At 44.4% G+C, this 14,707-nt stretch overlaps 1 protein-coding gene across 5 annotated transcripts in view; it reads right to left on the minus strand.

Annotated features, from left to right (window-relative positions):
- The window catches only part of hip1 (huntingtin interacting protein 1), a 49,669-nt gene continuing 34,962 nt past the window's right edge, over positions 1 to 14,707 (minus strand). For all 5 annotated transcript variants that reach the window (XM_027136640.2, XM_027136652.2, XM_027136641.2 and 2 more), the window contains 15 exons: positions 14,447 to 14,548; positions 13,293 to 13,487; positions 12,995 to 13,142; positions 12,631 to 12,717; positions 11,695 to 11,802; positions 10,446 to 10,582; positions 9,567 to 9,677; positions 9,411 to 9,469; positions 8,868 to 8,961; positions 8,680 to 8,780; positions 4,949 to 5,054; positions 4,728 to 4,851; positions 4,202 to 4,263; positions 3,835 to 3,952; positions 1 to 2,095 (listed from right to left, as the gene is read on the minus strand). In XM_027136640.2, coding sequence (XP_026992441.2) covers positions 2,085 to 2,095; positions 3,835 to 3,952; positions 4,202 to 4,263; positions 4,728 to 4,851; positions 4,949 to 5,054; positions 8,680 to 8,780; positions 8,868 to 8,961; positions 9,411 to 9,469; positions 9,567 to 9,677; positions 10,446 to 10,582; positions 11,695 to 11,802; positions 12,631 to 12,717; positions 12,995 to 13,142; positions 13,293 to 13,487; positions 14,447 to 14,548 — 1,563 coding nt within the window. In that variant the 3' untranslated portion in view covers positions 1 to 2,084. The remainder of the gene's footprint in view (positions 2,096 to 3,834; positions 3,953 to 4,201; positions 4,264 to 4,727; positions 4,852 to 4,948; positions 5,055 to 8,679; positions 8,781 to 8,867; positions 8,962 to 9,410; positions 9,470 to 9,566; positions 9,678 to 10,445; positions 10,583 to 11,694; positions 11,803 to 12,630; positions 12,718 to 12,994; positions 13,143 to 13,292; positions 13,488 to 14,446; positions 14,549 to 14,707) is intronic.

Here is a 14,707-nt window from a genome sequence, read left to right on the forward strand (position 1 = left end):
TACATTACTATATTTATTGAAGAAGAGAAAAAAAAAAGAAATATAAACACACTCAGTTTAGTAGATCATACAAAGATATTGTCCAAAAATGTTACTGAGTATTCGTATGTCAGCTGACTGTCTACAGTGAGAGGCAGTTGGAAGGCTGGTAAGACTAGAAGACATGAACCGAACCAGACGGTGAGACTGTTAGAAAACTGCTGCAATTAAATACCCAGTGTTACAACTTAGAGAAACAGTAAAAGCAGTGCAACAGGACAGGGTGAAGGTGTTAAAGACTTTCTCAATCTCTCACACACACACACACACGCACGTCATCTCATAGCTGGCGTTAGTGTAGTAGCTTTTGTAACTAGTTACACATCTCAGTGTTGTATGTGAACGTTTGTTAATGCTGAATAAACCCATGTGTGCCTGCTTTGCTTTGCTTTATGAGGCAGATGAGATACATGAAGACTTCCTACAAGGAGGTGAAACTTAAATTTTGAAGCCAAGGTTCTTTTTTGGGGGCCCAACTGTAGGCTGTGCTCATAAAACAGTGGTGGTCTACAAGGCTATCTGGTCTAGATTGCTTTAAGCAGGGTGGGTTGGGGTTGAAGGGTTGAAGGGGTGGGGCAGGGTGGCACACCTTTATACATCGCAAGCCTCCATTTTAAAACGTTCACCGTGTCTCTTCTCCTCTCCGAGTGTCCCGTCTGTGGACCAAACGGTTACAGAGACTTGTGCTGGAAGCTCAGAATGATAAAAAAAAAATTAAAAATGGACAAGAACGACAACTTGTCCATCATGGACACACCAGAGAGAGTTTCCATATAAGGCATCACCAAACCAGGCTACCAAACTTTTATACCAGTCCAAGGCTTCAGCCATTAAAGGTGTATTGAGGGAATGTGAGCTTTAACCTTTTGGAAGGCACAGATGTCTCTCCTCGTATGTGCTGATGTCCTGTGTGTGACGTGAAAAAAAGGAAGTACACACCGGTGGTATTAGCGCTGGGATACGAGCGTGTGGAATATAGAGGCTACCAGCAGCGCTACTAAATGTTGTCTAAGGGCACCAGAGGAAAACAGTTACTCGAGGAGAAGGTGATCAAGAAGAAAAGAGCTTAGTGTCCTAGGTACTCTTGTCGAACATCCTCCTTGTACAGCAGTGGGTCATAAAAACAGACCGTTTGTTTTCAGCCACGGACATAAAATCGTCGTTTGCTGATGGATCGTTTGTACGTAATGAAACACGGCGTTATAATTAATTCCCTTTAACCAAAATGCGATCTGAAACATTATAAACGGTTAAAAAGCCCAGTCAGGCTTCTCTTGAGAGAAAAAAAAACGACAGAGGCTCAAGAGGCAGGGTTAAAAAAAAACTACCACAAGAAAGCAAAAGAAGGAGAAGCTGGGATTAGTTCAGTTTTCAGACAGCCGCTAGTGTTAGTGCGGAGGGAAGCCTCTCTCGTGGGCCGTACACTCTCTGTCGGCTCAGAGTCCAAAGCAAGGCCACTGTAGGGAGGTGGGTTGGCAGGGGACAAGTTCACAGAAGGCTCAGCAGCTTGTCTGACGGAGCGTGTGTGTCTACAGGGTGAGGAATGAGTTCTGGAAGAGGTGGTGGAAGTCACACACTGCTGCTGCCTGGGAAGCGGCTGATCTCACGGAAGCTCACGGCACAGTGTCAGTAATTCCTGCTCGCCTTGTGTGACGCATGTCGTTTTGGAAAAATTCTAATAAAATGGGGAATGAAAAAGAAGAAGAAGAAAAAAGAAGAAGAAGAAAAAAAAAGTCAGGTCAGTGATGGTGCAGTTTTCCCTCTGCCCACTGGGGGGTGCTCCAAATACGCTCCATGCTTCCTTTAAGGCTTCATCCTCCTAAGGTGACATTGTTGCTCCTCCTGTAAGCGTCTTTACTCCACAGTGAGGAGGAGGAGGAGGAGGAGCAGGGTTAAAGTAAAAACCTTTTTATTTGGCTTTTCAGTCATTATTAAAGAATAAAATGTCTGAAGAATGTGAAGAGAATGGGGAGGGACACTGAAGAAGAAGCGAGTGCCAGAGAGTAGGCACAAGCCCGGTCTGGGCTACCGCACGAGGACACGCCTCATCCCGTTCCTATGGAGACAAGAAAAAGAAAGAGCATGTGGGCGCATGTTAATGTCTAGACTCTGTTACACTCCCTGTGAATGATGCACTCTTCACTTTTTTTTTGTTACACTCCCTCGTGCTTTATTCTTGAGCCGACCGCCATCGGTCCACAGCCTCGATACACTCGGAGTGATGTTACCATGGCAACAAACGAGGTAGATGCATTTTCATCAACTGCGTTTAGGTAAATAAATCATCTGAACACAAGATCATCATCTGTGTATAAAAGCATCGAACATGACGAAACATTTATTCGCTTCTTTGATAAACCGACATGTACGGCTTTGGGAATGGTTTAATATTTTGCATAATAGTTTTGGAAATTAAATGTTAGGCTTAAAAAAAAATAAAAGTAAAATATGGCTTCTGTATGTACCTGAGAACTGGTTTGTACATTCCTGACCTCACATGGGGTATAATGCTGTCAGGATTCAGGGATCTCTCTCTGGGCTGATTTATACTGCTGTGGGTGAAAGTCTGCGTGTAACACGTGCATGTGACACGTGCGGGTCCTTTAAGGGACGGGGCCACGTGTGTAGGGTTGCAAAATTCCGGGAATTTTCAAGGCTGGAAACTTTCCATGGGAATGAACGGGAATATATGGGAATAAACTGGGAATTTTAAGAAAAAATGCAGAGTTGCCTATAACAAGGAACTTAAATGTGCTTAAATTGCAGCATAATTTTGTTTAATGCAATTTAAGTTAAATTTCTACCCTGTATTAATCGGTCGATTGCACACAGCACACTGCTTACTGGAGAGCCATTGAGGCCGAACCCACTGCATTTACTTGTGTTCTTCCATAACATGCACAGTAACACTTTATTTTAGGGTCATTTAACTAGTTGCTCATTAGCATGAATATAATAGAATATTGGCTATTTATTAGTACTTATTAAGCACATATTAATGCCTTATTCTGCATTACCTTATTCTACATTCTTAATTGTACCCAATACCTAAACGTAATAACTACCTTACTAATTAGAATTGATTACAGCAATCATAGGGAAACATGTTGATTACAATTAAGTTTATTATGTTTATTACAAGCATAATAAATGTTCATTATGCTTTTGTGTTACCCAATGAAAGAATCGATTAAGTTAAGTCGATCACGTTCTACTTACAATTAAATCAGTCAAGACATCATTTTAAAAATGTGTATTACCTTGAATGACCAAACAAAATGTTTATTTATGTTTGTATATGATATAGTTTATATACATTTCCCTGTATTTCCATTTAATTCCCATAAATTCCTTGTAAATTCCCATAAAGCTTCCAATTTGGAATATTTCCAAAATTCCCCAGATTAAAGTTCCCGTGGAAAGTTTCCGGAAATTTAGCGGAAACTTTCCGCCCCTTTGATGGTGAGAAAATCGTGGAAGCCAAAAACAAAGGAGAGTCCTGAGCTTCAGTGTAGAAATGTGCAACAGAAGGCTTTGAAAAGCACCAGGGATGGAAAGGAATAGTTGTGGGATCAAATGCGGAAGCAAGTTAATGCTCACTGAAAGCATTTCTGAAGTGTTTCCTTGTCTTGTGTGTTCAGAGGTACAGGTATTGAAGCACATCAAATCCACCTTAAATCCACAATTTTACGCTTTCAGCTTTGTGTCTACAGGGAAATTAACCTGCATGTTGCCGATATGATGAGCTACAGCTCGTATAATATCTGAAATAATGATAGGTTCAGTAAGCCTTACCCTCCTCTTCCTCACCCCAACCTTCAGCGACACCAGCTAACTCATAGTGCTTCTTCCTCAGCTCACCGAGACGCTCCCTTTCCTTCTGAAGCTGTGTCTCCAATTCTAACACACGCACCTGCAGGATACACAAGCAACGGTTAGGCCAAGTGGCAGCTCACACACACACACAAACACGTGTATGCACACACGCATGTGCACACACGTGTACATGCACAGACATGCACACACGTGTACACGCACGCACACAGACACGTGTACATACACACAGACACAAACACGTGCACACATATAAACCCATGCACACACCTGTATGCACACACACACACACACCTGTACACACACAGGTTCAGATAATCACACGTACCTGGGAGTCCATCTCTTTTCTCTTGATCTGTGTAAGTGTCAAACTGGTGAAATCCATAGTGTCTGAAATGACAGAGAGGAGTCTCAGGCACAGATTTAAAATGGAACACCGAGCTGCGTGAACTATATAAACACAGCCACAGATACCACCAAGATATTCTGTTAGATGCTCCATCTGAATTGTTACACAAATAAATCTACAATATTTACTTCCATATAAACAGCTTCAGATCACAGAGCTAGATCAAGTGACCAAATGTGAAGCTGAAGGAAAACTTCAAAAGCTATTGCATGGAATATGATTGCTGAACCCAAATAAAGCCGTGTTATTTGTCATGCACGGCTGCATGCACACAAACTCCCTGTAAGTCAGCCACAATCACGCTGCTGCGTTTCATCTAACACTCTTCCAGAGAGCAGGTTTGGTCACCAAATGAAGTCGCTACTAAGGAATTTATTCATATCTAGATCTGGGATCAGCAGCCCGTCACTCCACCCACTACCTGCGTAAACAAACACACACTCACCAGTTTCCTCAATCTGGGATTTCCCCGACTTGGTTGAAGCCACAACGCCTGCAGTCGCTTGAGTGACTCCTCGAGATGCCTGCTGAAGACGAGCGAGGTTGGGACTGTCCTTGTCTGCCTTCACCTGTGTAAGTGGGAGTCATTGAATAACGACAGGACAAATTGTTACAACTGGTTTAAATCGACTTTACGGTCAGATCATTGACAGAATTAGCGTGTACCTTTGACGCAGCTACAAGCTGAGCTGTACTAGCAGCTATCTCGTGTGAGCACACCATCAGCTCCTCAAATTTCCCTTTCCCTTGGATCACCAGATCGGCTGCATCACTGCAGACACACACCAGTCACAGATACACCAGTCAGAGACATGGGCGTAAATTTCATTTAACAGTAGGGGGGGACAATAAATAAAAAAATTCTCATGAGCAATTTTTGAAGAGGGGGGGGGGGGGATAGGGGGATTTTATGATAGTAAAACTATCATAAAAATAATCACAATAATAAAAACAAGGAATTAAAAAAGGGTTAAAGGTTACAGTGCACTATGCAACAAGCTATTGTAAACAAGCTAACGTTAGCTAGCTATTGTAAACAAGCTAACGTTAACTAGATAAGTCATATTTTAATCGCTATTATAGCAGATTCATGGACAATTACATCAGTAATCAGCATTTTTGCTGCAACTAATTTATGAATGAGTCTGCATCAACTACATTAAAGAGAATCGCTTTATTTAAAGTGAATAAAATCCCATACTTAATGGAGTTGAACATTAATTGAGCCGCAGCCACACACCTGACTCGTGTGTGCAGAGTAGGTGAGATGTACAGGGAAAGCAGGCAGTGGGTCTTTTATTTTAATTATTTTTTAAAATAATTTTTGTTGGGGGGGGCAACCCTCGGATGGGGGGGTTAACACACATACCCCGTCCCCCCCGGGATTTACGCCCATGGTCAGAGATACACCAGTCACAGAGACACACACACCCCAGTCACAGAGACACACACACCCCAGTCACAGAGACACACACACCAGCCAGAGACACACACACCAGCCAGAGACACACACACCAGTCACAGAGACACCAGTCACAAACACCCCCACACCAGTCACAGACACCCCTACACCAGTCACAGATACACCAGTCACAGAGACACACACCAGTCACAGAGACACACACCAGTCACAGATACACCAGTCACAGAGACACACACCAGTCACAGAGACACACACCAGTCACAGACACACACACCAGTCACAGATACACCAGTCACAGAGACACACACCAGTCACAGATACACCAGTCACAGAGACACACACCAGTCACAGATACACCAGTCACAGATACACCAGTCACAGATACACCAGTCACAGAGACACACACCAGTCACAGAGACACACACCAGTCACAGAGACACACACCAGTCACAGAGACACACACCAGTCACAGATACACCAGTCACAGAGACACACACCAGTCACAGATACACCAGTCACAGACACACACACACACACTAGTCACACACACACACACACACACTAGTCACACACACACACACACACACACACACACACACTCCAGTCACAGACACACACACACACACACCAGACACACACACACACACACACACACTCCAGTCACAGACACACACACACACACACACTCCAGTCACAGACACACACACACACACACACTCCAGTCACAGACACACACACACACACACACACTCCAGTCACAGACACACACACACACACACACTCCAGTCACAGACACACACACTCACACACACACACCAGTCACACACACACACACACACACACACACACTCACACACACACACACACACACACACACACACACACACACACACACACCAGTCACAGACACAGACACACCGGTCACAGACACACCAGTCACAGACACACCAGTCACAGACACACCAGTCACAGACACACCAGTCACAGACACACCAGTCACAGACACACACACCAGTCACAGACACACACACACCAGTCACTGACACACACACACACACACCAGTCACACACACACACACCAGTCACAGACACACACACCAGTCACAGACACACACACACCAGTCACAGACACACACACACCAGTCACAGACACACACACACCAGTCACAGACACACACACACCAGTCACAGACACACACACACCAGTCACAGACACACACACACCAGTCACAGACACACACACACACACACTAGTCACAGACACACACACACTAGTCACAGACACACACACACACACTAGTCACAGACACACACACACACACACTAGTCACACACACACACACACACACTAGTCACACACACACACACCAGTCACAGACACACACACACTAGTCACACACACACTAGTCACACACACACTAGTCACACACACACTAGTCACACACACACTAGTCACACACACACACACACTAGTCACACACACACACACACTAGTCACACACACACACACACACACTAGTCACACACACACACACACACACACACACTCCAGTCACAGACACACACACTCCAGTCACAGACACACACACTCCAGTCACAGACACACACACTCCAGTCACAGACACACACACACTCCAGTCACAGACACACACACACACTCCAGTCACAGACACACACACACACTCCAGTCACAGACACACACACACACTCCAGTCACAGACACACACACACACTCCAGTCACAGACACACACACACACTCCAGTCACAGACACACACACACACTCCAGTCACAGACACACACACACACTCACACACACACACACACACACACACACACCAGTCACAGACTCACACACACACACCAGTCACAGACACACACACACACACACCAGTCACAGACACACACACACACACACACCAGTCACAGACACACACCAGTCACAGACACACACACACCAGTCACAGACACACACACACACACACACTCCAGTCACAGACACACACACACACACACTCACACACACCAGTCACAGACTCACACACACACACACCAGTCACAGACTCACACACACACACCAGTCACAGACACACCAGTCACAGACACACCAGTCACAGACACACCAGTCACAGACACACCAGTCACAGACACACCAGTCACAGACACACACACACACCAGTCACAGACACAGACACACACACACACACACACCAGTCACAGACACACACACACACACACACCAGTCACAGACACACACACACACACACCAGTCACAGACACACACACACACACACACGTCACAGACACACACACACACACACACCAGTCACAGACACACACACACACCAGTCACAGACACACACACACACACACCAGTCACAGACACACACACACACACACACCAGTCACAGACACACACACACACACACACCAGTCACAGACACACACACACACACACCAGTCACAGACACACACACACACACACCAGTCACAGACACACACACACACACACCAGTCACAGACACACACACACACCAGTCACAGACACACACACACACCAGTCACAGACACACACACACACCAGTCACAGACACACACACACACCAGTCACAGACACACACACACACACCAGTCACAGACACACACACACACACCAGTCACAGACACACACACACACCAGTCACAGACACACACACACACCAGTCACAGACACACACACACACCAGTCACAGACACACACACACACCAGTCACACACACACACACTAGTCACACACACACACTAGTCACACACACACACACACTAGTCACACACACACACACACTAGTCACACACTAGTCACACACACACACACACTAGTCACAGACACCAGTCACAGACACACACACACACACACACACACCAGTCACAGACACACACACCAGTCACAGTCAGTGGTGTAAAATTGGTACAAACACATTTTAGAGCAAACTTACACCATCACAGTGGCTCCCCAGCCCACAGCCTTGGATGCTGATATGAGGCCTTCAGTCCAGCGGGAATTCTTGACATAGAACTCTTTTATTGTTGCTGCACCCTGGAAAGAAGTTTAAGCAGAACTGTAAACAGTCTCCAATGTGCTGCAGTTGGAGCATTCTGTCAATCAAACACGCCTCCCACTCACTCTGCTGCCTTCCACAATGTCACGCTGCAGGTCTTTAGAGGCCAGAACCAGCACTTTAATGGCCCGCATGAGCTCTGTGCAGGACGCCAGAATCCTACAGGAAATAACCACACGCACATTTCAGTTCCCAGCAGTGCCTTCAGTGGCTAATTCAATTCAATCTAACAATTCGCATTGCCTCAAAGCAGCTTTACAGGAGTATAGAAACGGAAAAAGTTGAAAAGTTAATTATTCATCTCTAACATCTATCCCTAATGAGCAAGCCTGAGCTGACGGTGGAAAGGAAAAACCTCCCTGAGATGATATTGGGAAGAAACCCTGAGAGGAACCAGTCTCAGACCCTGAGTCACTGGACAGTAAATAATGTAAATGTCAATAATGTCCTTTCCACCAAAGTGGCTTTATAATCGACTGTTTTCCATCCGGCTAAGACGGTCATGTGAGAAAGAAACCTTCAACAAAGCACTGTCTCTTCAACAAGAGGTGAAGAAATGTGTACAAACAGCCAGAAGATTGATTTCATGTCACTTTATAGTGTGTTACCTTTCATTCACTTCCATTTTGACGCCGGTGTCGACTGTTCGGGATTTGTTCAGCATTTCCTGTTCGGGTGTTAAAGAGGAAACGGACGCGTGTTATTTAACATCGTGATGGAGCTTTATTCATGGTGTTAGAATCCATCAGGGATGAAACGCTTACCTCTATCCTGGAGACGGCAGACTCCACAGCTGCTGATGTGGCTGCCATCTCCTGCTCCACCAGATCTCCCAGCTCTCCCTGCTGCAGCTCCAAACCCCGCGGCCGTAACTTCTAGTCTCACATGAGGAGAAACAAGATGATCAAGGGAACGCAGGAGAGAGAGAGAGAGAGAGAGAGAGCGAGAGAGAGAGAGAGAGAGAGAGAGAGAGAGAGAGAGAGACAGAGGCTCGGACTGTTTGCCTCTGTATATTTTAAATGGGAGACCTTTTCAATTGTGCTCCAATTATTAAAGCCTTCTGCTGTTTACAAGGTGAAATGCAACTGGAATAAAGACAGAAATGAGTTGCTCTTGCCCCAGACAACCCTTACAGCCTCTATTGACACTACCGCTGTGTTTGCCTTTGCCTACACGTCGACCTTGACCTTGCATTTGACTTTGCCGATATGACAGCGCTTGTTGAACTCTGAGAAACTGACTTGAGATGGTTTGAGGAAGTCCGAGTTGAGGGGTGTATTCGTTTTGGTTTCCTTTTCAGAGGCTTTGAGTTATGACTATCAAATGTCAAAGTGCAAACTTTTACCTTCAAATCGGTTGTTTTGTATGCTGGAGTATTGGCTTGATTGATGGCAGATGAATCGACCTACATGCATGTTTGAGCTACAATACTGACGGTGCCATGTTGAGCAGCTCTGTACCCACTAAAGGCAGAGCAAAATTTCCAGAACAAAAAAAGAAAGAAATTAACTGCATGGCATATATTTGATTCTATGCTCAACGGCGATGCTCTTTTGTACATTTCAACAACTAAGCATGCTCAATGCTCCGGTTCATTTGGCGAGGCGGCGTGTCGCTTCTGTAAACAGAGAGCAGATATTTACCTGCGCAGTGACCTGCACGTTATCCAAAGCAGCTCTGAGTCCACTGATGTCTGTCGTAGCCAGGGTGTCCTGCGTCTTCAGCTGAGCCATCAGATCCAGGGCCTCGGTTCCACATGTCTTCACACAAGATGTTAGTGCTGCTCATACACACACACACACACACACACACAGATGGCAGATTAGGATCTGGAGGGGGAGGGGGGGCATGAGTGTGCAACAGAGCACGCAGACAGCAGTACAGACTTGTTTGCAGTTATTTTCTTCAGTAAACCCCCGAGCAGTGTTGTGTAAAGTATTAGAAAGCGATACTTGAGTAAAAGTACAAGTATCGTACTAGAAAAAGACTTTGGTAGAAGTGAAAGTCACCTTTTAGAATATTACTCAAGTAAAAGTCTTAAAGTATCTGATATTTACTGTACTTAAGTATCAAAAGTCATTTTCTGATATTTAATGTGCTTAAGTATTTGAAGTAAAAGTAAAAAGTAAAATTTCAGTGATTTTCGGTAGGCATAAGAGCAGGGGCGGTTCTAGGGTTTCATCTTTAGGGGGTTTAGCCCTCAGTGAGAATTTAAAATAAGAAGAGTTTTATATTATATTTTATATGACTACATAGTAAGCCAAAAGTTATGGTATTATTTAAAATGGCAAAAGTGGACACCAAAATTTTATGCATGATGTAATGATGACAGTCTTGAATCAGATCAGTTCATGTATGTGTGCATTCTCTACAAACAGTGTGTCATATGAATGCAGTCACTAATAAACTAATATTCACAAAGACCAAATCAATAAATGTTATTTTTATTTAGTATTGTATGGATTGTTTGCATTAATATTTTGTTTGTGCTACAACTCTGGTAATAAGAATAGTAACATTTCACTGCTTTTGGTTGCTGTATTTGCGGCTTTCAGCCGATTAACGTTATAGATAAATGCCTCTAGCTCTGACTGCGCGTGCACGCTGCGCGTACTTGATGAAGTACTTGATGAACGAAGATGCTTAGTGGAAATATAACGGAGTAAAAGTATACATTTTATCTCGGAAATGTAGTTTAGTAAAAGTGAAAGTTGACAAATTTAAATAGCGTAAATTTATTTAAAAATAAAGTACAGATACGTGTAATTCCTACTTAAATACAGTAACGAAGTAGTAGCTTACACGGGACGACTCGTAATGGTGAGGCACCTCTACATAATAGCCATAAATCTTTCCCGATAGTGAGTATAGCATGCAAAAACTTCCACTCACCGTCGGCTTGTTCCACTGACACCATGTGCGCAGTGGCGCTGCCTTGTATGATGGTATCACCCACCAAGTGGGCCATCTGAGCCACGACCCGCACCAGCTCTGTCACACCTATCACACACGACAGTAAGGTTCAATATCGTCAACTGCTGCCGTTGTAAGTAACTGACTGAGCAACAGAAATGCCAATTCATGACCAGTCTACCTGTGTGTCAAAAATATTTCCCTATTTTTTCTAAAGGGGGTTTTTACATCTGGTCACTTCATGCGTTTTCTGTGATCCGATAGCTATCCGATGGTAAAAAGACCAGGTCTAAATGCCCTCCGAAATGGTTTTGAGACGGATATAAATCCGATCGCTCAAACCACTTCAGGAGGTGGTCTGGGACGTGTTTCAGGTGTAAATGCATGTGGTTGTTCAAGCCACATACATCAGCGCTATACTCCTCCCAAACGGAAGTAGGTCACTCACAGGTGACATCGCGCCAGAAACAAATATGTTTTCCCACCAGTGCTGGCTCCGATCTTTCACCCAGGTTTCTCGTCTTGTCTTAAAATGCACTGCTGCTGCCAGCGAAATGCAGCAAACAGTAAATGCTGTTTTTTGTAGCAACCGCATACACTAAAGCACGTTCCATTTTAATTACCCCAGAAATGAGGTAAAATATATTTGCATTTTGGGCGGGAGTAGAAAGATCGGATCGATATCCGATTCGCCAAGACACATTTATGTGGCCTAATGTAAATGGAACAGTTTTAACAAATCAGATAGCCATCAGATCAGAGAAAACACATGAAGTGACCAGGTGTAAAAAGGCCCTGACATACTCAGTAATCATACACTTAATCCTAAATATTACAAGCAATCTTTGTTCAGGCTTTAATCCCTGACCTTCTGACCGCACGAAACAGCAGGTTATTCATTTTTTAACAACTCACCTGTGTTATCAGCTATAAAGCTGTCTTTGGCTGTCTGTAATCTGTCCACACACTCTACAGCAGCCTGGCACCTGGATAAAAGGTAATCTACATACAGAAAGAAAAAGGGAGACGTTCACAGGTCTTCACTTTTCGGTAATGCCTCTGCAATACTGTGACGACGTATTACATGTCACTAAAGCGTACCGAACTGAGAAAGACAAAGAGACAAAGCTCCAGTCTTGTCAGCTCTCAGTCAGACGGCATTTACACACACCCCGCTAGACACATTTTAGATTTCTGAGCAACAAGAAAGGATTAAGAACGTAATGTTTGATAATTCGAGGTTTGAATATTTTGATTGTGTGAAGCTCTGGGATCTAACCGGCTGAGCTGGTGCAGCTTATGTGTGCAGGCTCATCCAGCTGGGCCAGACTGTCCTGGACAACCCTCTCTGCCTCCTCCAGCGCTGCCCTCAGAGCCGCCCAGCGTACAGAAACGATCTCACTCTCAAGCGCCTGTTCCCGACTCTCCTACGCACACACACAGTGAGGAATGGGCTGAACCCAAACAGCTAGCCAAGTGTATTTTTCCTGTGAAACTGAAACGGCTCCAAAAGGGGCTTCGTGTAAATCTAAGGATCAACTGTTCACTTGCTTCAACACGTAAGGCAGTTTTTTCACCTTCTCATTGAGCTGATTCTGTAGGGCTTCAGCAGCCTTCACGCCACTCTCCCTCTCGTTTGCTAGACTGCTCTGCACTCGCTCCAGTTCCACCACCAGAGCTGCCAGCTCCACGTTCTTCTGTGACACGGTGTCCATAAGCCCAGCCTTCTCCATCTCCAGAGCAGACAGCTGCACACTGAGCTCCTCACTTGACTGAAGACACAAAAAGGAAAAAAAAGCATTTAGACCAGGGGTCGCGACCCGCGGCTCTTTCATCCCTCTGCTGCGGCTCCCTGTAGATTTGGGAAATAAATATTTAATTTCAATTTATTTTATTTTAGTTAGTTTTTTTAAAAATGTAATACTAAATTCTAAGATTATGATGCTTTTGTAACATTAAAATAATCCGTGTTTAATTTGTTTGTCGCTCAAAATATGCGCCATAACTGCCGACTTGCGAAATCCGACACACAGAAGCAGACGCAGTTTTGGTTTGCTGCAGCCGGCGAGTTAAAATGTTGATGTCCTGAATACGAAGAGGACTCAATCAGACATTGAACATTTTATTTGAAAGTAACCTTCAACCCAGCATCTTTTTTGTTAAGGTTAGTTCAATCTGTTCAAAATATTTTTGTTTGCCTGCAGAAATATAATTTCGTTTACTCGGTAGCAGGTCATTGATTTCATAAATGAACACACTACAGTTTTTTCTATACTTCCCATAAAGGTAAAAAAACTATACATGCACTGGTATCTTCATTTTTAGAGGTCAAATGGGGTTTTGTGGCTCCCTGTGGTTTTTTTTCTGTAGAAAACGGGTCCAAATGGCTCTTTGAATGTTTAAGGTTGCCGACCGCTGACCTAGACCATACGACGTCAAACAGATCGCTGGTAGAGGTAACGACAGAGAAATTATCCGGTAATAAACGTAGCTTGAGACTTTCCGAACATAACATCAACACCGTGCTCATTTTGAGCAGCACCATGTGTTTGTCAGGTCAGTCAGTGGCAGCTGTCTCACCAGTCACCACTTCACTCTTACAGAGTGACAGCTACAAGGATGAGTAAGCTAAACTGCTCCCAGAGGCTTTTCACAAGTTTTAATAGGAAAAAGCAGTGTGACGAAAGGTTCGAGATGATGATATGGAGAGCTTTATATATTTATATATCACCTTCTGAGAGGAAACCATGCTGGCTTTGAGGGTTTCTAGTTCTGTTCTGCTGGAAACTAGGTCAGCCTGAAGCACCTGGAGCTGCTCTGCTTGGGTTCTCTCCTACATGCAAACACACACACACACACACACACACACACACACACACACACACACACACACACACACACACACACACACACACACACAGAGGGCAGTATGAGGTGTGTATACACAAATTCTAGCAAAACATGCACGGTTAACAATTTGTGGCATGCACAC

This window comes from Tachysurus fulvidraco, chromosome 11 (assembly GCF_022655615.1).
Source record: "Tachysurus fulvidraco isolate hzauxx_2018 chromosome 11, HZAU_PFXX_2.0, whole genome shotgun sequence".
Taxonomy (NCBI): domain Eukaryota; kingdom Metazoa; phylum Chordata; class Actinopteri; order Siluriformes; family Bagridae; genus Tachysurus; species Tachysurus fulvidraco.